This window comes from Notolepis coatsorum (assembly GCF_963971535.1).
Source record: "Notolepis coatsorum genome assembly, chromosome: 6".
Taxonomy (NCBI): domain Eukaryota; kingdom Metazoa; phylum Chordata; class Actinopteri; order Aulopiformes; family Paralepididae; genus Notolepis; species Notolepis coatsorum.
Genome location: NC_140170.1, coordinates 106,787,186 through 106,813,135, shown reverse-complemented (window position 1 = coordinate 106,813,135; position 25,950 = coordinate 106,787,186). Strand labels below are relative to the sequence as shown.

The following is a 25,950-nucleotide window of genomic DNA, read 5'->3' as shown; positions in this document are numbered from 1 at the left end:
ATAGTAACGTTAATACACTATTGACACATGTGCAGACAGTTGACAGTTGCTGAGTGAAATGAAATGCATAGGAGGGTCACACACACACACACACGGATCACGGATGAACACCGCAAACGATAACGTTAATACACTATTGACACAAACGGATGAATGAACGAGGTCCTACTGCTAATGAACTAATTACGACTCGGGGCTTTCACACTAGCCATTCGGGGTCGAATCAGAGTACGATCGCACCAAAATAAGTGTTGATGAGAACGCTCCCCCCCCCGTCACCGGGGACGCTGATTCGGTCCAAGACGGGACAGCTAGGATAGGTGGTCTCGGGTGCGCACCGCTCGGGCATGGTGTGCAAGCTAACCTGTAATGCTTTTGTTAACAGAATTCGGCTATAGGGCGACAATAATGTGGTCAAGAGGCATGGTTTCTATCTTGAGCCTTAACTGGCGTGGTTTATTATTCACATGGCAGAGCAGTAACACTACAGGTCTTCTCTCACTGACAGACTGGGGGAAAGATAAAGAAGTGGGAGGAGACACCTCTATTTATACTCGCCACCTGGTTGTGTTCCTGAGTGTCTCCGCCTAGAGCACCCTCTAGTGGAAACAGTTATATATGCAGTTAGACAGTTAGTTTCAAGTTTCAAGTTTCTTTAATAGTTGTCATACAGAAGTACAGAATACTTTCATACAAAATGCTTCTTACTGTTACGCTCCAGAGACTGTGCTAGACAAGATAGTATCAAATAACATAGTATAGCATGTAATTTAGAAGTAGAAAATGAGGTCACAGTGTTCAGTATAGACATATGTACAATGTTCGATGCAGAATAGACGTAACTGAGTTACCATATAATATACAATACTATGCAGTGTACTAATGTACAATACTATATAGTGCAAAGCAGAAATGGGATGAGGTACAATTTAGGTACAATTTACAGTAAGGTGTACGAGTTGTAGTGCAATCCTTCATCAATAAATATAAAGTGTGGGGAGTGGGTGCTACAGTGTGTTTGTTTAAAGTGAGTGTGTGCTATAAAGTGTGTGGAGTGGGTGCTACAGTGTGTTTGTTTAAAGTGAGTGTGTGCGTGTGGATGTGTGTGCTATGTGCTTTGATGGTTGTTGTTGTGTAGTGTTCATTGTTCGTTTAGCAGCCTGATGGCCTGGGGATAGAAGCTTCTTCTGAGTCTTTCTGTGCTCGCCTTGAGACTCCGGTATCGCTTGCCTGACCGCAGCAGTTCAAAGAGGCAGTTGTTCGGGTGACTGGAGTCTTTAATGATTCTCTTAGCCTTGCCCCTGCACCGCTTGTTGTAAATGTTCTGGAGGGTGGGGAGCCCCCCTCCAATTGTGCGTTCGGCTGAACGTGTCACTCTTTGTAGTCTGCTTCGGTCTTGTGCAGTGCTATTCCCAAACCAGGAGGTGATGTTGCCAGTCAGGATGCTCTCTATTGTACATGAGTAGAAGTTCTTAAGGATCTTCTGACTGACTTGGAACTTCCTTAGGCGCCTGAGGAAGTAGAGGCGTTGTCGTACCTTCTTCACAACACTGTCAATGTGTGTGGTCCATGTCAAGTCCTCGGATATGTAGGCTCCTAGGTACTTAAAGCTGTTGACTCTCTCAACCGGTGCCCCGTCGATGCTGAGGGGGCTGTAGTCCTTGACCCCCGACCTCCTGAAGTCCACAATCATCTCCTTTGTTTTGCTGACGTTCAGGGAGAGGCTGTTTTCCTGGCACCATCCCGCCAGGACCTTGACCTCTTCCAGGTAGGCCCTCTCGTCGTTGGCAGAGATCAGGCCCACCACCACTGTGTCGTCAGCAAATTTGATGATTGTGTTGCTACTCCGCTGAGCCACACAGTCGTGTGTGTACAGGGAGTAGAGGAGGGGACTCAGAACACAGCCCTGGGGGGCCCCTATGTTGAGGGTGATGGATGAGGAGGTGCAGTTGCCTGCTCTCACCACCTGGGGTCTGCCCGTCAGGAAGTCCAAGACCCACTGGCAGAGGTCATAGTTCAAGCCCAGGTCCCTGAGCTTGGCTATGAGTATGGAGGGGACTATGGTATTGAATGCCGAGCTGTAGTCGATGAATAGCATTCTCACATAGTTCCCCTTCCTCTTGTCCAGGTGTGATGCTGCTGTGTGCAGCACATGGGCTATGGCGTCCTCCGTGGACCTGTTGGGGCGATATGCAAATTGCAGGGGGTCCATGTTGATGGGGAGGGAGGAGCAGATGTAGCCCTTTACTAGCTTCTCAAAGCACTTCATGGCTATGGAGGTGAGAGCTACAGGGCGGTAGTCGTTGAGGCAAGCAGGCTCAGTTATGCAGTTAGACAGTTACTAACAATCCTACACAGAACCTCTGCCTTCAACAGCTTTCATGCTTGCTTGAATTTTGGGCAGATACAAACATACAGCAACAACTGGACAATACCCACAAAAACAATATTTATTGAAAATTGTGGCGAGTTCAGACCTCAACCAAACAAGTATGTTGATCCTCATGGCTCAGTGGATAGATAAAAACGTCGAGATGAAGCCACGTTACAAGCCCAAGACTTCCCTGGCTCGCATACAGTTAGGCCTGGAATTATTTTTCTGAGATGATAATTCATGTATCTGGATAACCAATGCACGGATTTTGTCGAGGCAGGTAGCGTTATTTCGGGAAAATGTTATGGTTTGTAACCGACCCCAATCGCACAACACAAGACAGGTATGAGAGTAAGCCAAAACAGGGCATTTATTCAATACAAACAAAAAGCGGCACTGTCCCTTTAAGGGAGAACACAAAAACACTGGAAACAAAGAAATAGGGAAAAATGTGGCACTGTGCCTTTAAGAGGCGAGCAGGCTAAGGGGAAAGGCTGAGGGACAGGGCCAGGGCAAAAGGTCAGGGCAGGAACAGGGGCAATGGAGAGTGGGAACAGGGACAGAGGCCCGGGGAGGCGGGCTGGGGACAGGGACAGAGAAACAGGGTTAAGGCCTTGGACAGGGCGAGGGCCAGAGCTGCTTACAGGGATGGCAGGGTTCAGACGGCGGAGGCCTGGCAAGGAGATCCTCCTTGGAAGCGATGCGCGCCGGCTTGGGCGTCTGGAGTAGGAGCGCGCTGGCTTGGGCGTCTGGAGTTGGAGCGCGCCGGCTTGAAGAGACGCATCCTCCCGTGGTATAGGAAGCGATGCGTGCCGGCTTGGGCGTCTGGAGTAGGAGCGCGCCGGCTTGGAGAGACGCATCCTCCCGTGGTATAGGAAGCGATGCGTGCCGGCTTGAGGTCTGGAGTGGGAGCGCGCCGGCTTGGGCGTCTGGAGTAGGAGCGCGCCGGCTTGGAGAGACGCATCCTCCCGTGGTATAGGAAGCGATGCGCGCCGGCTTGGGCATCTGGAGTAGGAGCGCGCCGGCTTGAAGAGACGCATCCTCCCGTGGTATAGGAAGCGATGCGCGCCGGCTTGAGGTCTGGAGTGGGACACTGGAAAACCTCCCGTAGGGAATTAGAGAGCGCAGACGGTGTCCCACTCCAGGCAAACGGCGACAGGTGGTGATGGCTAGCACCTCGTCTCACGCCGGAGACGCGGCAGGTGATGGTAACGTCCAGGACTCCATGAACACTGAACACAGAAAAGGATAAAGAGTCCAGAACAAAGAACCAGCATACAGAACGACCCGACGAGGACTGGAGGGGAGGTCCAGGAATTTAAAGCCCTCTGGGGCGCTAATCATAACTTATCACAGCTGTGAAATGTAGTCCAAGGGTGGGGGCTGGTGAAGAGCAGAGGAGAATAAAACATCGCGAGGGTGGGGGCTGGTGAGGAGAACAGGGAATTAAAGGTCCAGGGAACAGGCGAAACCTCACAGAAAATGTATATCTAATGACTGGTGTATTTTCCGTCCACGAAAAATGGAGGCTGTAATAATTATTATTGCTCGAGAGTCTCTGTTGGTGACAGGTATAGACAAGACGGGTTGTTATGGTCACGTCATTCACAAATGGGTCACGTGGTGTAGTAGTATGAGTAAAAGTCAGCTGTTCACCGGCGGGTTTCAGGTATTGAAATGATGAGGGAGTGAACGGGGAAGTCATACTTTGCTGACCACACGTTACACAATATTAAATAAAGCTGTGGTTTGCTTTTAATGACGTTACTATATCAACTGCTTTTAATCGCAATAAAGTAACCAAACACAGTATCCTGGAGCAGTGATTTCATGACAATCGGCGCGTCTGGCAGGTAGAATTATTTCCCCGGTTTAGTCTCTCGGTGACTCCATAAATGTTTGGATAGTCGCCATACAGTCTCTATGAATAATAATAATTAGAGCCTCCATTTTTCGTGGACGAAAAATACACCAGTCATTAGATATCAATTTCCCCGAAATAACGCTACCTCCCTCGACAAAATCCGTTCATTGTTTATCCAGATACAGATGAATTAGCATCTTAGAATAACAAATAACAGTAAAAGACAAATGCAACATCCAATTTGGCTTTTCTCCAGCGCGACCAGCACGTCTTTCGTTGGATTGGCATGTCTAATAATGCTGTTATTAGAAAATGTGCGTGCATGGGTACAACAGATCAGTCAACAATGTCAAGCTAAAAGTGAAGAAGATGAGGCTTCAATATCCTTTCCGTGGTTTGATGCAGTGGACAGCATAATTGGCCAAAACCAACCAGTGATCCCTCCGTTGTTTAATCACTACCCACAGTAATGTGGCCGGTTAGGCCATCCAAAGCAAGGGAGCCCGACGTGTTTGTTCAATCACAACCCATCGCACTATTACTACTTCCAGTAACGCAGCCTGATGTTAGTCCATCAACTAGCCTGCCAATCGGTAAGTAAAGTTTTAGCATCCATATTCTCATGACTTTTCAGTGTCTGATCCATCTGCGATCCATTGTGTTTTTAACGCGCAGCGTTTCAATGTGACTAGTTGTGTTCTTAACGTGCGGCTTATCAATGTGACTAGTTGTGTTCAGCGGGACTATTAGCGATCAAGTATATATGCATATTATCTTTTACGTTGTTCGATATATGTTTTGTCTATCTGTCTGTAATCTATGTGGTTAGCGCACGGCATGGCCATAATGTTTTTAGTGTAGGAAAAGTATCCAAAATCCTGCCTGTATCTGTATCTAACCCATCGTGTAGGTTTAGCTGGTACATTACTTCCCGAGGTACAGCGAAAATGTCCTGTGTAACTGTTTTGGTTAATTCAGAAATATATAGACTATAGAGAGTTGCTCTCCTCAATTGTGCCTGGGAGCGAACCAAGACTGCAGTGTGTACACAAACCAGAGGGGGGAGAGGGAGGGGGGAGTTGGCACTTGAGGACGGAGCGAGGACGGAGCGGAGCACCCGTTCCTAATGAGAAGACACCCTTATGTACTTACTGATTCGATACTTTCTTTCGGTCCCGGAGACTTGGTACAGGCTAGCTCCCTTCTTTAGCAACAGCCAGGAAATCACTGCAGCATTATAAAGTCCTTGATTCTCAATGTCGTCTTTGCAAAAATCCAAAAAATAACTTGGCTCATTGCTTGTGGATCACGATATCATGACTTGTTTCAGTGGGGGGAGTTCTTGTCTCAGCTGAACTGCAGAAACTGCAATTGGTACAGATTTCACATTTTGTCAGTGTTGGTACAACCCCACATTGCTTGAAAACAATGCAAAACACTGGAAAAGGCCATTATTACAATAGGGGATGGTTTAAGTGTTGCAAATGTTATCATTTCATGAGTGTGAATTTGAAACCACCTCAGCCTTGGTTTTCAATGTACTAAGATATGCACACTTCTGGTTTGACAATCAGAGTATTGGTTTGGAACCCTTCTGGTTTTAATATATTTTCTATATTTCTATATATATATTATTTTCTCAGCAACCAAGCAAAAGGATGTTATCATGAAAATCTGCGCTAATTGTACGTCATAACCAGCTAGTGTTTCAGTCACTCATTTGCATTTTGAGAAATCATTACATGATTTGCAGATGCGCTTGAGACGTTGATATCTCCACCTGTTTTTCAAGTGGGCCCTGGTCAAGAAGGCAGCATACAGAAAATGACATAAAACATATTGTACAGTACAAAGTGTACTGTACCTGCCATACGTCAGGGGTATGGGCCATTCATAGGGGGGGACTATTATGACCCACTATAGCATGCCACAGACCAAAGAGCACCCATTCTATTTTGAATTTAATTGCTTGAAGGTGAAATGTATCCCCTCTATGGATAACTATATATTTGATGACTCTCGAAGATAGAGGAGGTGCACTACATATCCTTTCCCATGCGGAGTAGGCAGAAAACACATCAAAGCCTCCTTCCCTCTTCCCACTTTCAAACAAAGGAGGACCCACGGGCAAGGACACACAAACAGGTGGTAATCCCTATCCACCACTCCCTCTGTCTCTCTCTATCTCCCCCCTCTCTATGTCTCCCTGTCTCTCTGTCTCTCTGTCTCCCTCTGTCTCTCTGTCTCCCTCTATCTCTCTCTGTGTCTACCTCTATCTCTCTCTCTGCCTCCCTCTCTCTCTCTCTCTCTCTCTCTCTCTCTCTCTCTCTCTCTCTCTCTCTCTCTCTCTCTCTCTCTCTCTCCTCTCTCTCTCTCTCTGTCTCTGTCTCTCCCCCCCTCTCTCTCTCTCTCTGCCGCCCTCTGTATCTCTCTCTCCCTCTCTCTCAGCCCAGCCAACTAATGAATTGAGGATGATAGGAGTTCCAATAGGATGCCTAAGCCAGCTCTTGTCATGCCTCGGACCTCTGGGGTTGCATGTGTAGCCATGATAATGCTTTTCAGCGTGGTATTAAGTGTGTGCCTGGACACTCTGTTTCTACATTGTGGTCTTCAGAAATGTCTCAGGGCCTGGGGAGCAATGCAGGGGAAAGTGCCCTGCGTGTCATTGGCTGTTAACTGTTAATTAGTCTTGAGAGACGCATTCTGCCTTCTTTTTTCTTTAACTTTTTTTTACATTTACGGGGGCCATACAGCTATATATCATGACATTTATGACAATACATGACATACAGGTATACAGTACTGTTACATTTGTGACATACAAGATATGCAAATATACAGTACTGTTAAACAGAGATCCTAACAGATAATATATACATACGAGGGGGAGGAAACTGTACATTAGGAGGGGGTGGGTGGGGGGGTTTGGACATTTACGAATCTCGTTGACCATGATTTGTGGAACTTCCTCTGGTGTTGTGGTCGTGGTATTCACTGACCTTTGGGAAGTATTTCGACATGTACATAAGTACCTTAGTGGTGTAGTGTATCTTGTAGACCAGGCCCATTGCAAGTTGCTGTACTCTGTCATCTACTCTAAGCCATCCTAGGTTGTCAAAATGGGCAGGGGTGAGGTGGGTTTTAGGAGGTCAAGCAGTAGTCTGACCAGTTTGTTTTGTGATGTTTGTAATCTTGTTTTTTGTGCCTTTGAGGTGCTTTGGTACCATGAGGTGCAAGCATAGTCGTAGTACCCTTGAATGAGTGCTCCTGTTAGAGTCTTCAGGGTATTCTTGTTTACCAGAGAGCAGATCCGGCACAAGAATCTTGTTCGTTGGTTGACTTTCTTGATTACATTGGATGCCATTTTTTCACAGGAAAGATTTGCCTCTAGGAATACTTTTGAAACAAGTATAACAGTTTTTCCCTTTGTGAGCACAAATAAAAGGTTGTTTCACTGAAATGTGCACTATTCATGGTATTCTCATGATGTGTGTGGCCATATAATATGGATCAATGGCAGCTCGTTGGCCATGTTTGTCATTGAATGATATTCACCCACTTTGATTACAATAACCTTTTGTTTGTGACCAAGATATGTTCGATCGAACACTATGAATACAGTATGTCCCTTAACGATCGATATCCATCATAGTCAGGACTGTTCTCTTTACTCGGTTCTGTGGTGTTTGATTAATTTGTGTACAACCTCAGCCCTCTGCTTTATTTGCTGAAACTCCCCCCCCCCCTTCTATTCTATTGGTCTGTTTAGGATGTAAAATATTTCATCTTTTGTGGCATGACAGCGATAGTAGTATCCAATATAGGGAGAAAGGACTGTATCCATGTTTAATTAATGGAGCACAATAGCGGTTCACAGTAGCCAGGATGAGATTACAATTATGTTCCACACAGTAAGCAATTAAGGCCAGATAAAACTGCACTCAGACTACAATAGTAATAGTAATAATAACTCTGAGAGTATAGACGTAGGCCAGAACAACATGTTTGTGTCTCTTTTTTTCTTTTTCTTAACCATTCTTTTTTTCCCCCACATCAGTTATAACGTTACACAATCAATCAATATTTAACCACGTCCGAGAATTTGCAATCAGATGCCAAGCGGCAGCTCTAATGGATTCCACGGTGATAACACTACGTATCTGTTGATTGTCCTGGGTGATTCACTGCCTTGCTCTCCCTTCCTATTCATATTTCAGAGGTTTGAGGTGCACCCGGAGCCCATGGTGAGCGTAGCACATATGGTACGTGCTGGAGGAGGGGTATGGATGGCCTTTTCTGAGGGCTCTTCAATCCGTCTGTTTCACACGGAGACTCTGGAGCACCTGCAGGAAATCAACATCTCAACACGCTCTGCGCTGCTGAACCCCGGTATGCCTACACACACACACGTCACAGTCAGGTCTCGACCTGCCCACCTGGGGGGTCAAGCTCCCTCTCAAGCAGCGCACGCGGCACAGCGCGGAATCGCTTCTCCCTCCGTCTTCGACGCTTCCAATTCTCCACGTCGTCGTTGCCATTAAGTCACCGCTGCGCATGGGTGTAATCAAATCATTTGTTTCAGAATAGAAAATCTAATTTGTCTTCAAGTGCGTGCAAACGCAGGAGTCTGACCTGCTGTATTAGCGGGGGTTAGGAAGGAAAAGTATGGCATGCATTAGAGTTATTTTGTATTTTTTTTGTAAAAGTGCAATGAGAGGGCGCCAATTAAGCAACAATGATGCTCTCCTGCTCTGGATATGGTATTCTGGTCTTGTCCAAGCTGCTCCCCGGGTATCGTGCTCCAGGGACTGACCTGAATAAGTAGCCGTCTCAGGACCTCGCAAAGCCATAATAGAGCCTTGGGGTTAGCTGGAGGAATTAATAAAAAAAAAGAATAAATAAAGTCACAGAGGACTGGTAAAATGCTGGAGTCAAAGCTTTTCATTGCAGGGGTTGCCATGGAAACACTCTTGTCTTCCATTCAACGTCCCTGAAATACTGGTTTCATGCCAGGTTTGCCTCTCTCTCTCTCTCTCTCTCTCTCTCTCTCTCTCTCTCTCTCTCTCTCTCTCTCTCTCTCTCTCTCTCTCTCTCTCTCTCTCTCTCTCTCTCTCTCTCTCTCTCTCTCTCTGTCTCTATCACACTCTCTCTCTCTGTCTCTTTGTCTATATCTTTGTTTCTGTATCTCTCTCTCTCTCTCTCTCTCTCTCTCTCTCTGTCTCTATCACACTCTCTCTCTCTGTCTCTTTGTCTATATCTTTGTTTCTGTATCTCTCTCTCTCTCTCTCTCTCTCTCTCTGTGTCTCACTCACGCATTCTCTTATTTCTATCTCAGTATTTCCTTTCCTTTTGTACTCTCTTCTTCACACCCTTAACCCCCACTCCCCCATTCCTCCCCCCTCCTTGGTTTTACTTCACACTGCAGTCCGATTAGGATGCAACAGATATCACCTCGCTTCCCGTCTCCCCTCCTTCATCATGAATGAAATATTTATCAGCCAACCTGGGCATTCTCCTGGCTTGTTCATGGAACTAGGGTAAATAAGGTGGATAGAGAAGGAAGTCAAATATACAGGACTCTGTCTGAGGGAGCTAGTTCCACACCGTAGCGGTACGTGACATTACTATAATTTTCTCTTTCTTTTTTATTCAAACTATGTTAAATCGCTCTCTGGCTCTTTCAACTTCTTGAGAAGATTGTTTAGGAGCTGCCGGAGCTATAGCTGCATAATAATAATGTCTGTATTTAGTCCATTTTCTCCATCTGCCGAATCGGATCAGACACGGATCACTGTTTTTAATAGCGACACTCGGAAGCAATGACAGCCCCTCCACCTCAACAGAAAAATAAGTGGGTTTTCTTCCATGAGTCGGATGGAGAAAGCTAACTTTTCTCTTTTAGATACAATTTATTTTTTTGGAGGGGTGAGCTCAGGAAGAGACTTTGAGGAGAGCGGGCTTCAAATGCTCATGGTGTCTGGAGAACCAGGTGACCTGGAGGTCATTTTTGCCCTGAACTCCTACTTCCCCCTTGAAATATGCAGCCGATGTGAGAGAGGGCAGTAACCTCTGTGCCACGCCCTGGGGGAAGTTACAGAGGGGTGAACAGGGGAGTGCTGCCGGGCTTATATCCTCAGGGTCCAGGGAAAGGAAAAAGATCTTTGCCTGAAGCTCCCATTTGCTGATCTAGAATAGAACGTCCCCCCGACCGCCATATTCACAGACACTGCACATGAAATACCGATAGTTATTACATATTGTTACAACCAAGCCTGTATGTCTTGCCCTAAGGCCTCAACAGTCACAAGAAGATGGCTCGTTTCCCCATAGGCCTTGGTTGCGAAATGGTGGACAGCATGAAGTCGGACATGTTTTTAGCAAAAATAATAATATTGATTCACTATATTTTTTATTAACAAGATTGGAGTGCTGGCTAAACCAGCCTCCTTGGTTCAGACACAAAAACAAGGTAGAACAAGCAAAAGAACAAGAACAAAATATGACGATGCTCCCGGTCTGTTTATATAGGGTGGAGCCTCTCGTCACCACACCTGTGTTAATTACTGTTTATTAGTGAAATCTTAAAACCAGCTGACTTGATTAAAGGGCCGTGTTTAAAACGGCCATTTTGTTTAGTTAAGTGACACATTAAGGGACTGTTTCCTGTTTACCAGTAGCAACTGTTTTGTTAAGTGAGCCATCAAGGCCTTGTCTCCTGTTTAAAAGCAGCAGTCCAGTCTGTGTTGAAATCACTCTGTACTGAGATCTTCTTGAGGAAGGTCAGGACACATTCACTGAGAAACATTGCTTTATACTGAAACCTAGGGTAAGCCATTTTAAGTTTATTAGTGAAATCTTAAAACCAGCTGACTTGATTAAAGGGGCGTGTTTAAAACTGCCATTTTGTTTAGTTAAGTGACACATTAAGGGCCGGGTGCTAGACAGCACTAATTAGTGATAGAGATTTAAAGGCTTGCTGGCTTGGCATCAGCGAAGCATCAAGAAACGAAGAGGGACAAAGAGGAGTTGTCCTGGAGTTATCCGCTGAGGGATCCACCTAGTGCTACGTACACCATAGTCCTATCCTCCACTCCACTCTGAAAATTGCTTATTTCCCTCCCACTCTGCTATTCCCCTACTACCTCGCTCCCTCCCTACTCCCTTCACCTTTCTCCTTGCCACTCTTGACACCAAAATGTGTCTCATACCTATATCCACAATATGCTCCTCCAGAACAGATTCAACCCACCCACGGCAGTTTGCTAGCAACCCGGCTAATCTCTCCTACCCTCCTACAGCCACTAATACACCTGTCACAGTACGGGGCGGCTTATGGAATTGTCAATCAGCAGTCAAGAAAGCTGACTTCATTACTGCCCACGCCCATAGTCAAAATCTGCAGCTCCTGGCTCTAACTGAGATCTGGATAACCCCCAATAACTCATCAACACCTGCAGCATTATCTACAAACTATAACTTCACTCACACACCTCGACCTTCCAGACAGGGTGGAGGCACTGGCCTCATGACATCTCCTTCATGGGCTACAAACATATATCATGCAGTATCTGTCTCTAATCCTTTCAATCTCACCATTGTCACACTCTATCACCTTCCAGGTCCCCTCGATCACTTCACAGTTGAGCTGGACATGCTTCTAAGCTCCTTACCGGAAGATGGTACCCCCTTCTATTGGGCGACTTCAACCTGCCTGACTCATCTCAGTCGGTCCCAGTGGTCTCCCTCCTACAATCGTTTGACCTGACTCCCACTGCCATGCCTCCCACCCACAAAGCAGGCAACTCCTTGGATCTCATATTTTCCCGTAACTCCAGCATCATTAACACCCCAACTCAAACCGTCTCACTCAGACGCAACCTGCCCTCCCTATCCCCCTCCACCCTCTCCTCTGACATACTATCCGCTCTACCTTTGAGTGACACCTTCTCTGCTCTCCCCACAGAGATGGCAACCTCCACCCTCCTCTCAGCCCTTGCAACCTCCTTCGACAAGCTCTGTTCCCTCGTTGAGAAACCTGCCCGCCGTTCCCCACCCAGTCCATAGCTGACAGATCCAGTGAGAGAACAAAGACAGGTCCTGAGAGCGGCTGAGAGGAAGTATAGAAAGTCACGCCTCACTGCTGACATCGACACATATCACAACCTCTTGTTAACATTCTCCAAAACCATTACTAATGCCAAAGCTTCCTTCTTTCACCATAGGATCGAGGCCTCTACCAAGAATCTTCGCAAATTGCATGCTACCATGTCCTCCCTCCTCACTCCCCCCCACCCCCTCCCCCCTCATCTTTCTCTGCCGAAGACTTCGCGATCTTCTTTGAGGAAAAAGTGGAGAACATCCGCAGCTCCTTCTCCCAACCCCCACCCATTCCAAATGCTGAATCGAGAACCTCATCCTTCACTCTGTCATCTTTCTCTCCCATTACAGAAGCCGAGACCCTGACACTGGTAACGTCGAACCTTCCGACTACATGCTAGCTGGACCGGCTACCCTCCCCACTCCTCCAGACCATAGCACCAGACATCCTCCCATTCCTAACTGCAACCATCAACTCCTCACTCAACTCAGGGGTGGTCCCTAAAACAAGCCAGAGTCACGCCGCTCATAAAAAAACCAACCCTGAACTCCACCGTCATAGGCAACTATCGTCCTGTCTCTCTTCTCTCCTTCCTTTCTAAAACACTTGAACGTGCTGTATCCAACCAACTTACTGCTTATCTCTTAAAGAATAACCTCCTAGACCCTAATCAGTCTGGCTTCCAGACTGGCCACTCCACAGAAACGGCCCTCATTGCGGTCACAGAGGCACTTCACTTAGCAAAAGCGAAAGGCCTCTCCTCTGTCCTTATTCTACGAGATCTATCTGCAGCCTTCGACACAGTCAACCATCAGATCCTCCTCGCGGCCCTCGCAGGAATGGGAGTAGCTGACTCTGCGCTGACATGGCTGACATCATACCTCAATGACCGCTCCTACCAAGTGTCATGGAGAGGGACCCTGTCGGCCACCCGCCCCCTGCGGACGGGTGTCCCCCAGGGCTCGGTCCTAGGACCCCTTCTCTTCTCCCTCTACACTAAATCACTGTGTAACATTATTACGTCTCATGGCTTCTCGTATCATTGTTATGCCGACGATACTCAACTCTTCCTCTCCTTCCCTCCCTCAGATATCCACGTCTCTGAGCGGATCTCGGCCTGTCTCTCTGACATCTCTGCCTGGATAACGACCAACCACCTCAAACTGAACCTAAGCAAAACAGAATTGCTCCACCTGCCGGCCAAATCCTCCCCCCTGACCGACCTTTCCATCACAGTCGAGAATGCAGCTGTGACCGCGTCCCCGACCGCCAAGAACCTTGGTATTGTCCTCGACGACCAGCTGAACTTCTCTGCTCACATCGCAGCGACAACCAGAACCTGCAGATTCCTCCTGAGCAACGTGAGAAGGATCCGCCCCTTCCTGACAAAAGAAGCCACCCAACTTCTCATCCAATCAACAGTCATCTCCCGCCTCGACTACTGCAATGCACTGCACGCTGGCCTCCCGGCCACTGCCACCAAGCCTCCAGTCAATGGTCTCCAACTACACACCCCCAAGACCCCTACGCTCTGCATCTTCTGGCCGCTTCAGACCTACTCCTACCCGAGCTCCTGGATGGTCATCAAAGAGAAGCCGCCTATTCTCAGTCCTTGCCCCACAATGGTGGAATGAACTACCCACCTCAGTTAGAACAGCCGAAACCCGTCCAATCTTTCGCCGTCGACTAAAGACGCACTTCTTCAACCATTATCTGAATTTTTTTTAAATTAAATAAAAAAGATATCTAACCCTAACTAACCTTACTGTCATGCACTTGTCCTAATAAACGAACCTACACTCTAGCACCCAACACTTTGATGAACATTGTTACTCAGCTGATAGAGTTGTGCCCTTCCTGATGACTTGTCGTACAGAACTTGTAAGTCGCTTTGGATAAAAGTGTCAGCTAAATGACTAAATGTAAATGTAAATTACAAAACACCTGTGTTAATTACAAATCAATCAATTAAACACTACAGCCACACTACCATGTGAATGCAACACAAAATACAGTAAGTACCCACCACCATGTGAATGTACACATAACACATATCAATGGCTCTCCTGTTCCCCCTCTGTACCTCCTTGACTTATGATAAGACGTGCGTTAATATGCTTCCTAATCCTCCCCTGTTTAATGTAATACGCGACTGGGAATTCCAGTTGGGGTAAACAACAAAGGCAGAGGAGGCAGAGGAAAAGTGCTGATCTCTCCTCTCCTAATGGCTTTAATGGTTCTTTCCTTGGGGTGGATGAAATAACGTTCCAAAATAAAGTCCTCTGTGACATATCACAGGGAAATATTCATCTTCTGGGACATCTTTTTTAAGGCAAATACCCGCTCCCTTGATAAACCCACTGCGGTTTGCAGGGTACATGTGCGACGCTGCAAAAACAAAAATGGAGGTGGAACATTGCTCGAGGTGAAGCTATGCCTCCTTAATCTCAGGTCTCTTTGTCGTCTCCCCCCTCTCTCTCCTTTATCACTGCTCCTGTAAGGACTCTGGCTGACGCCCACATGCTCTGACTTAACTTCTGATATCATGGAGGAGTGGGTGTTCTGTTCATGAGAGTCGCTGTCTCTCTGCTACACCAAGTATAAATAGACACAATTGCAGTATGATTAATAGAGTTAAAATGTTTGAGACAGAGCTTTTCACGGGGGCTTCTAAGGGCCACAGTATACTTGCGTGCGCAAGAGGGCGGAGCCGCGTATCCTTTGCGTTCCTTTGATGCATACTTTGTGCACATCCTCAGAAATGATTGGTAGCACCCGCAAGATGCAATGAAGCGCGTCAACAGCGGGGGCAGTGTGTGGATGTCACCGGCTAAATGCTAAAACTCCACATGGAAAGCTGCAAAAGTCAATGGAAACAAGACAGAGACCTTTTTTCTGCCGTGATCTCAACATAACCTCCTTGAGTGTCCCCATGTTTTATGTTTACATTGCAAATCCAGATAGTGGATAGTTCACTTCACGTCCACATCCTGGGCTTTTTCTCAACCTCCTCCTCCTCCTTCTCCTCCTCTTCCTTCTCCTCCGGGAAAAGGCAGTATTACAGACCAATTTGGAATGCTTCATTCACGCACAGTGAAATTAATGACAATTTTGATATTTTTCCGCATCACATGTCATAATCTGACCATGGCACAGAGCTGCCATATGTTAATATGGCTTCACGTCATATAAATGAGCATTCTCTCTGTTAGTCACACTCCTTCGCAGAGAGTTGGAAGATGTTTCACTGTCAAACATCTCTGCCCCAGGGTCCTACTAATCACCCCAAAGTACCAGAAAATACCAGAAAATACCCCAAAATACCCCAAAGTATACCTCAAAGTACCAGAAAATACCAGAAAATACCCCAAAATACCCCAAAGTATACCCCAAAATACCAGAAAATACCCCAAAATACCCCAAAATACCCCAAAGTATACCCCAAAGTACCAGAAAATACCAGAAAATACCCCAAAATACCCTAAAATAGCCCGAAGTATACCCCAAAATACCCTAAAATACCCTAAAATACCACAAAGTATACCCCAAAGTACCAGAAAATACCAGAAAATACCCCAAAATACCCCAAAGTACCAGAAAATACCAGAAAATACCCCAAAATACCCTAAAATACCACAAAGTATACCCCAAAATACCAGAAAATACCAGAAAATACCCCAAAGTATACCCCAAAGTACCAGAAAATACCCCAAAATACCCTAAAATACCCTAAAATACCCCAAAGTATACCCCAAAGTATACCCCAAAATACCAGAAAATACCCCAAAATACCCCCAAATACCCTAAAATACCCCAAAGTATACCCCAAAGTACCAGAAAATACCCCAAATACCCCAAAGTATACCCCAAAATACCAGAAAATACCCCAAAATACCCCAAAATACCACAAAGTATACCCCAAAGTACCAGAAAATACCCCAAAATACCCTAAAATACCACAAAGTATACCCCAAAATACCAGAAAATACCCCAAAATACCCCAAAATACCCTAAAATACCCCAAAGTATACCCCAAAATACCAGAAAATACCAGAAAATACCCCAAAATACCCTAAAATACCCCAAAGTATAACCCAAAGTACCAGAAAATACCCCAAAGTATACCCCAAAATACCAGAGAAAACCAGAAAATACCCCAAAATACCCCAAAAGACCCCAAAGTATACCCCAAAGTACCAGAAAATACCCCAAAATACCCTAAAATACCCCAAAGTATACCCCAAAATACCAGAAAATACCAGAAAATACCCCAAAACACCCTAAAATACCCCAAAGTATACCCCAAAGTACCAGAAAATACCAGAAAATACCCCAAAATACCCCCAAATACCCTAAAATACCCCAAAGTATACCCCAAAGTACCAGAAAATACCCCAAAATACCCCCAAAATACCCCAAAGTACCCCAAAGTATACCCCAAAATACCAAAAAATACCCCAAAGTACCCCAAAATACCCCAAAGTATACCCCAAAATACCCCAAAGTACCCCAAAGTATACCCCAAAATACCCCACAGTACCCCAAAATACCCCAAAGTACCCCAACATATCCCAAAATTAAAAACAAACATTTTAACATTTTGTGTAATAGTGTAATAGTGTGTAATAGTGTAATAGTGTAATACTGTAATAGTGTGTAATAGTGTAATAGTGTGTAATAGTGTAATAGTGTGCTAGTGTGCTAGTGTAATAGTGTAATAGTGTAATAGTGTGTAATAGTGTAATAGTGTGCTAGTTTAATAGTGTAATAGTGTAATAGTGTGTAATAGTGTAATAGTGTGTAATAGTGTAATAAGTGTGTAATAGTGTAATAGTGTTATTTTGTGTAATAGTGTAATAGTGTAATAGTGTGTAATAGTGTAATAGTGTGATAGTGTGTAATAGTGTAATTGTGTGTAATAGTGTAATAGTGTGTAATAGTGTAATAGTGTGTAATAGTGTAATAGTGTGCTAGTGTAATAGTGTAATAGTGTAATAGTGTGCTAGTGTGTAATAGTGTAATAGTGTGTAATAGTGTAATAGTGTGTAATAGTGTAATAGTGTAATAGTGTGCTAGTGTGTAATAGTGTAATAGTGTGTAATAGTGTAATAGTGTGATAGTGTGTAATAGTGTAATTGTGTGTAATAGTGTAATAGTGTGTAATAGTGTAATAGTGTAATAGTGTGCTAGTATGTAATAGTGTAATAGTGTAATAGTGTGCTAGTGTGTAATAGTGTAATAGTGTGTAATCGTGTAATAGTGTAATAGTGTGTATTAGTGTAATAGTGTAATTTTGTGTAATAGTGTGTAATAGTGTAATAGTGTGTAATAGTGTAATAGTGTGTAATAGTGTAATAGTGTGTAATAGTGTAATAGTGTAATAGTGTGTAATAGTGTAATAGTGTGCTAGTGTAATAGTGTAATAGTGTGTAATAGTGTGTAATAGTGTAATAGTGTGTAATAGTGTAATAGTGTGCTAGTGTGTAATAGTGTGTAATAGTGCAATAGTGTGTAATCGTGTGTAATAGTGTAATAGTGTGCTAGTGTAATAGTGTAATAGTGTGCTAGTGTGCTAGTGTGTAATAGTGTAATAGTGTAATAGTGTGTAATAGTGTAATAGTGTGCTAGTGTTATAGTGTAATAGTGTGTAATAGTGTGTAATAGTGTGTAATAGTGTGCTAGTGTAATAGTGTAATAGTGTAATAGTGTGCTAGTGTGTAATAGTGTAATAGTGTAATAGTGTGTAATAGTGTGTAATAGTGTAATAGTGTAATAGTGTGTAATACTGTAATAGTGTGTAATAGTGTGCTAGTGTAATAGTGTAATAGTGTAATAGTGTGCTAGTGTGTAATAGTGTAATAGTGTGTAATAGTGTGTAATAGTGTAATAGTGTGCTAGTGTAATAGTGTAATAGTGTGTAATAGTGTAATAGTGTGTAATAGTATAATAGTGTATAAGTGTGTAATAGTGTAATAGTGTAATAGTGTGTAATAATATAATAGTGTAATAGTGTGTAATAGTATAATAGTGTGCTAGTGTAATAGTGTAATAGTGTGTAATGGTGTAATAGTGTGCTAGTGTAATAGTGTAATAGTGTAATAGTGTGCTAGTGTGTAATAGTGTAATAGTGTGTAATAGTGTAATAGTGTGTAATAGTGTAATAGTGTAATAGTGTGCTAGTGTGTAATAGTGTAATAGTGTAATAGTGTAATAGTGTGCTAGTGTGTAATAGTGTAATAGTGTGTAATCGTGTAATAGTGTATTAGTGTAATAGTGTAATTTTGTGTAATAGTATTTTAGGGTATTTTGGGGTATTTTCTGGTACTTTGGGGTATACTTTGGGGTATTTTGGGGTATTTTCTGGTATTTTGGGGCATACTTTGGGGTATTTTAGGTTATTTTGGGGTATTTTCTGGTATTTTCTGGTACTTTGGGTTTTACTTTGGGGTATTTTGGGGTATTTTCTGGTATTTTCTGGTATTTTGGGGTATACTTTGGGGTATTTCAGGGTATTTTGGGGTATTTTCTGGTATTTTCTGGTACTTTGGGGTATACTTTGGGGTATTTTAGGGTATTTTGGGGTATTTTCTGGTATTTTCTGGTATTTTGGGGTATACTTTGGGGTATTTTAGGGTATTTTGGGGTATTTCCTGGTATTTTCTGGTACTTTGGGGTATTTTGGGGTATACTTTGGGGTATACTTTGGGGTATTTTCTGGTACTTTGGGGTATACTTTGGGGTATTTTGGAGTATTTTCTGGTATTTTGGGGTATACTTTGGGGTATTTTATGGTATTTTGGGGTATGTTCTGGTACTTTGGGGTATACTTTGGGGTATTTTAGGGTATTTTGGGGTATTTTCTGGTATTTTGGGGTATACTTTGGGGTATTTTATGATATTTTGGGGTATTTTCTGGTATTTTCTGGTACTTTGGGGTGATTAGTAGGACCCCTGCCCCAAGAGAAAACTAACCATGGCTACTTACACTTGTTTTATTTTCACTCAACATATTGAATACATTATCTTCTATTAATGGTTCCTTCTATTAATGGTCCATTTTTTCTCTACTTTAGAAATAAAAATGTGTTGAAAAAGCCTAAATATTTGGGCGGCTGGGTGGCGTAGCGGAGATTGCGCTTGTCACCAATGCAAGAGACTCCGGTCTCGAATCCCGGTGTCGGCATTGCCTGCAGCTTGGACCAGTCGTCATACTATCTCAATTGGCAGAGGTAGCGGGTGGAAGTCAATGGGTGGGGATTGGATGTTGTGGACAGCGACTCCTACAGGTCGGTTGGGTGACGCCTGCACAGCAGAGACAGGAAGTATCGGGGGCAGCGTGAGCCTCCCACACGTTACTCCTCGCCACTGAGAGTCTGCGCTGTCTGGTGAAAAGATGCGACAGGCTGCCTCCTCGTGTACCGGAGGGGACACGTGATGCAAGGCTTCTATTCTCACTACAACCGACCAGTGGGGGGCATAGTCTAGCAACGTTCAAGACAGGGGAGGGGAGAATTGGCAATACGAAATTGGGATGAGAGAAAAATAGAAAAATAAGGAGAAAAAGTGGATAAAAAACAAAAAACGCCTAAATATTTCTCTACATGGCGTCTGTACTGCCATGTTTAGTCACTCAAGTCTGTGGAAATGATGACGATTGACGAATGATGATGATTGATAATATGTATATACTGTATATATATATATATATATATATATATATATATATATATATATATATATATATATATATATATATATATATATATATATATATATATATATATATATATATATATATATATATATACCTTTTAAAATCAAAGTAGTCCAGTGCATACAGTACCTGGAGTGTTCAAATAGACCTTAGTTGAATGAATAAATAGAGAAATAGGTACAGCATGTGACTTCCTCAGGTTCACTCTTCACTTGAATAGCATCAGGTGTGGGCTAATGAAGACCTTCTGTGCCAACAGGTGGTAATGATTACAGTAATGATTTTTTGTTTTGTTTTACATTTTTACACTCCATTACATTACATTCAGTATTTGGTAAATGCTAAAGTAAATAGTGAACATAGCCAGACTATCCTAATGCTAATCCATATCCCTGACCGACCTTTCCATCACAGTCAAGAATGCAGCTGTGACCGCGTCCCCGACCGCCAAGAACCTTGGTGTTGTCCTCGACGACCAGTTGAACTTCTCTGCTCACATCGCAGCGACAACCAGAACCTGCAGATTCCTCCTGAGCAACGTCAGAAGGATCCGCCCCTTCCTGACAAAAGAAGCCACCCAACTCCTCGTCCAATCAACAGTCATCTCCCGCCTCGACTACTGCAACGCACTGCTTGCTGGCCTCCCGGCCACTGCCACCAAGCCTCTTCAACTCACTCAGAACGCAGCGGCCCGCCTGATCTCAAACCTACCGAAGTCGGCCCATGTCACCCCACTTCTTAGGGACCTGCACTGGCTCCCCATTGCTGCACGAATCCGCTTCAAGGCCCTCGACCTGGCATACCGTGCGGCAAAGGGAACCGCTCCCGCCTACTTCCGGTCAATGGTCTCTAACTACACACCCTCAAGACCCCTACGCTCTGCATCTTCTGGCCGCCTCAGACCTACAGTACTCCTATCGGAGCTCCGGGAGGGTCATCAAAGAGAAGTTGCCTATTATCAGTCCTTGCCCCACAATGGTGGAATGAACTACCCACCCCAGTTAGGACAGCCGAAACCCGTCCAATCTTTCGTCGCTAAAGACGCACTTCTTCAACCATTATCTGAAATTTAAAAAAATTCTAAAATTCTAAAAGAAATCTAACCCTAACTAACCTTACTGTCATGCACTTGTCCTAATAAACTAACCTACACTGTAGCACTCAACACTTTGATGAACATTGTTACTCAGCTGATAGAGTTGTGCCCTTCCTGATGACTTGTCGCTTTGGATAAAAGCATCAGCTAAATGACTAAATGTAAATGAATACAAATAAGTGCTGCAACTCTACACGGTAATTTATACCTTATACCGTACATGTATATTGGATAGGGGATAGGGTCAGTAGCTAGGGATCTACAGTATAGTGCCTCATCTCTCCCTATTTAAGGAATCACCCATAGATAAAAAGAGAGGTATATTAATAGTATCTCTGTACATGTATGTGACTATAAAGAGCCATTAGTCTTACTGCAAAAGCGGGCCATTCGGAACCTTTTTAAGGCTGGTTGCTATGACCACACAAATCCATTGTTTATAAAGTCTCATGTTATGAAATTGAATGATTTGGTTTATTAGAAAATTATGCAAATAATGTACAGAGCTAAAGCAAAGTTACTCCCGGACGGGGTGCAAAGGTTTTTTTCAATACATGAAAGAAAATATGATTTGAGAGATATTTGTAAATTTACTGTTCAAAAACCTAAGAAAGGGAGTAAAAGGAGGTATATTTCTATTATTGGGGTTAACTTGTGGAACAATGCTGATATACAGTTAAAAATGAGTAATTCGCTTTTGGTTTTTAAGAAAATGGTTTGTAAAGCTATTTTTGAAAACTACAAAGGTGAATAAATAATAAGCTATTTTCTTTTACAATACTGTTTTGGAGTTTTAATTTTTGTTAAAATTATAGAACAGGCATGTATAAGTAAGTAAGTAAGTAAGTAAGTAAGTAAGTAAGTAAGTAAGTAAGTAAGTAAGTAAGTAAGTAAGTAAGTAAGTAAGTAAGTAAGTAAGTAAGTAAGTAAGTAAGTAAGTAAGTAAGTAAGTAAGTAAGTAAGTAAGTAAGTAAGTATTTATAAAGCACCTTTCATACATAATAATAATAATAATAATAATAATAATAATAATAATAATAATAATAATAATAATAATAATAATAATAATAATAATAATAATAATAATAATAATAATAATAATAACGTAAAAATGAAAATAACGTAAAAATGAAAACATGAAAACAGTCATTTGCTTACCAGTTTGGGAGAACAGGTCCGCACAAACATGTCCGCTCAGTAGCAACCGGAAGTAGGAAATGCACTAAACCAATGCACTTGTACGGTAGGTAGCAATGTTAGCTCTTATAACGCTAGTGTAGTTACGTTTTTATTAGTGGTCAGAGTTGGGTCCATAGGACTTATCCAAGCCCCATGGATCCATCAGTGGCCGCGTATTGTGTGCGTATGTACCCGTTCCCTTATCTAAAGAGTTGGGTCCATAAGCATTATGCTTCAGTCTGTACCTTTTCAGTCACTGTAAAATCAGATATTGTTAAATGATTGTGCATATTGTATTGTGTGAGATGATGACTGAATAAACTACTACTACTACTACTAGTTAGTTTTAACTACAGAATCTCTGTACTTGTATGTGACTATAAGGAGCTGGTTAGTTTTAACTACAGTCTCTCTGTACATGTATGTGACTATAAAGAGCCGGTTAGTTTTAACTACAGTCTCTCTGTACATGGATGTGACTATAAAGAGCCAGTTAGTTTTAACTATAGGCTCTCTGTACATGTACAGTATGTGACTATAAAGGAGACAGTCGGGACACAGTCCAAAACTCTCCAGTGTTTTCTCATGATATTGTTATATATATTGTTATACTCTGAGACAAAGGTGACTTTATTGTCTGTGCTTGTCTGAAGGGGGTACAGTAATTGTTCTTGTTCTAGACGTCTAGTTTTATCGACAGCGTTGTCAAGACATCTATTATCATAACCTCTGTCTCTAAAGCGTCTTTTCATCTCTTAACACATACATATACCATTACCTATATAGTACACACACACACACACACACACACACACACACACACACACACACACACACACACACACACACACACACACACACACACACACACACACACACACACACACACACACACACACACACACACACACTGTATATATAGACATGCATTAAACTTATACAGGCCTACTGTATAGATAGATAGAAACTTTATTGCACACCCCTGCACACTTTGCCAACCTAGGATGGCTTAGAGTAGACAACAGAGTACAGCAACTTGCAATGGGCCTGGTCTACAAGATACACTACACGACCAAGGTACCCATGTACATGTCAAAATACTTCCCAAAGGTCAGTGAATACCACGATCACAACACCAGAGGGAGCTCCACAAATCATGTAAAACCCAGATTCGGCTCAAACAAGGGACTAAACACGTTTCGCAATTATGCCACAACAATGTGGAACGCCCTACCCAAAGCTGTAAAGGAATGTAAATCACTACCCACCTTCAAAAATACTCTCAAAGAACACCTACGGGAGACTGCAATTCAAAACTGGCCCCTACAAATGTCCTAACCCAGTTGTACAATAAAGACCAAGCATGGCTTTGTCAGTATTCCAATGTACAGCCCCACCCAACCCCACCCCAATGTATAGATGTAGCAGTACTGTCTATCTGTATGTCATGTGTGTCATATGATGAATTGAAAATGGGGGACCCTGATGGAAACAAGACGAAAGTCTTTCTCAGGTCTGCATCCTCTTAACAATTGTATGTATTGAGCTGTACTGTACTGTACCCATTCTGCAATCTGTTAATAAACTTTTCAATCAATCAATCAAAATTGCTATTTCAACACGGTTGATTGGGATTTGTCTTGGTGCCACATACAGTACAGACATTATTAAAAACATACAATATAAAAACACAAGAATACATGCAATACAATCCCCACAATAAAAGTTTTACACAAACAATAAAAAATAAAAAATGCTACAGTACCTAAAATGAATTGCTCAGTGTTCCAGTTTAAAGTGCATATTGCCTTAAAGTGCATGTCGGCTGGTGCTAGCCCTTGTTGTGCAAAGTGCCTGTACATTTGTACTTGAGTTCAGGTGACGGACAGCCTCGGGATATGTACTGTTTTTAAAACGGGATGTCCTGCACCTGAGACTTTGGAGTCTTCTGCCAGAGGGAAGGGGGTTAAAGAGGTCGTAAGCAGGGTGAGAAGGGTCCCTGATCACCTTTTCCCCTTTCCGCCTGATTTCTGTGGCATAAATGGAGGCCACAGGGGGAGCTCCAGTAGCTCACCACGTACCGCGAGTGCTATTTCAGCGCCGTGGACAACCGTGCTCGTCACGGATCTGGGGCTGAGCGCGTTCGAATCCCGGACGGCAGCCGTGCCTTTCCCAGAGTGTCTTCCCCCCCATCTGAACCCTTTCAGCCTGCTTCTGTCGGTCGAACTTGACCAAGTATGAATGCGATGAAAAAGCGATAAACGCTAAAAGAACCAGCTGACTGGTCAAAGTTTTAAAAATAAATAAATGGAGGCCACATAGGGGAGCTCACAGCCGATAATTTTTGACGCTGTGCGTACAGTTCTTTCTAAATGTCCCCTATCATGGACGGTGGTGTTTCCGTACCACACAGTCATTGAGAAGGTAAGGACACTCTCCACAGTGGCTCTGTAAAAGCTGAGCATCGCCTCCCTGGACACACCAAACTTTTTAAGCTGGTGCAGGGAGTGGAGCCTCTGGTGGGCTTTGCTAATTATGAGGCTGGTGTTAACTTCCCATTTTAAATGATCACATATGGTGATGCCGAGGAATTTAAATGGCGACTGTCCAAACATTTATAGTCACGAGAGAATAAACCGGGGAAATAATTCTACCTGCCAGACGCGCCGCTTATCAAGAAATCACTGCTCCAGGATACTGCATTTGGTTACTTTATTGCGGTTAAAAACTGTTCATATAGTAACGTCATTAAAAAGCGAATCACAGCTTGATTTAGTATTGTGTAGCGTGCGGTCAGCAAAGTATGACTTCCCCGTTCACTCCCTCATCATTTCAATACCTGAAACTCGCCGGTGAACAGCTGACTTTACTACTACTACGACACCACGTGACCCCTTAGTGAATGACGTGACCATAACAACCCGAGTTGTCTATACCTGTCACCAACACCTACCTTCCCTTTACTATCCCATCCGACATGTCATCTTTGTCATCATTACAAAGAAAACCATCATGGAATTTGTTTAAATTCTTTTAAAATGGTTGTTAATTTAGTATCAAGATAGTACATTGATCACATACAATCTTGAACATTCCTTGACAACCTTGTAATACAGTATATCATTTGATTCGTAAAATCAGCTTATTATGCTTGATAAAACTGATTGATCTTGGGATTCAGAATAATGAATAAATGCCTAAACCCATCCCTAACTAGGCCATGCATGGGAGCCAAGGGCTGATGTGAGAATAAAACCCATAGGAGACAAATGTTTTCAACTATTTGTTACCTGGAAATGAAAGGGGATTAATCTATAAGGAGATGCTCATTGGTTTACCCTTAACACATTGGGTGCCACGCCTTTTTCGGGGCCCCATCTATGCACTGCCATGCTTTAAAAGATAGGAGTCCATCAGCTTGTTTGTAGAGCTATAACATACGGTTATCCTATAACCATAGTTATATAAGTATAGCGAGCGCTCTGCGCTCAGGTGGAACATATCCTATATCAGTCTAATACTGAATACATTTCTTCACATGTACACATGTAGACTTCCCAAGTCTTTCACCACCGAAGGCGAAGACCACGGGGTCCTCAGTGAGTCCAGCGCAGAGCGCTCGCTA

The 25,950-nt window shown here is 43.4% G+C and overlaps 1 protein-coding gene across 1 annotated transcript in view; it reads left to right on the top strand.

Moving 5' to 3' along the window:
* Nucleotides 1-25,950, top strand: part of arhgef10la (Rho guanine nucleotide exchange factor (GEF) 10-like a) — a 356,918-nt gene that overhangs the window by 314,062 nt on the left and 16,906 nt on the right. Inside the window, exon 23 of the mRNA XM_084315714.1 lies at nt 8,456-8,627. Within this exon, the coding sequence (XP_084171840.1) occupies nt 8,456-8,627 (172 nt within the window). The remainder of the gene's footprint in view (nt 1-8,455; nt 8,628-25,950) is intronic.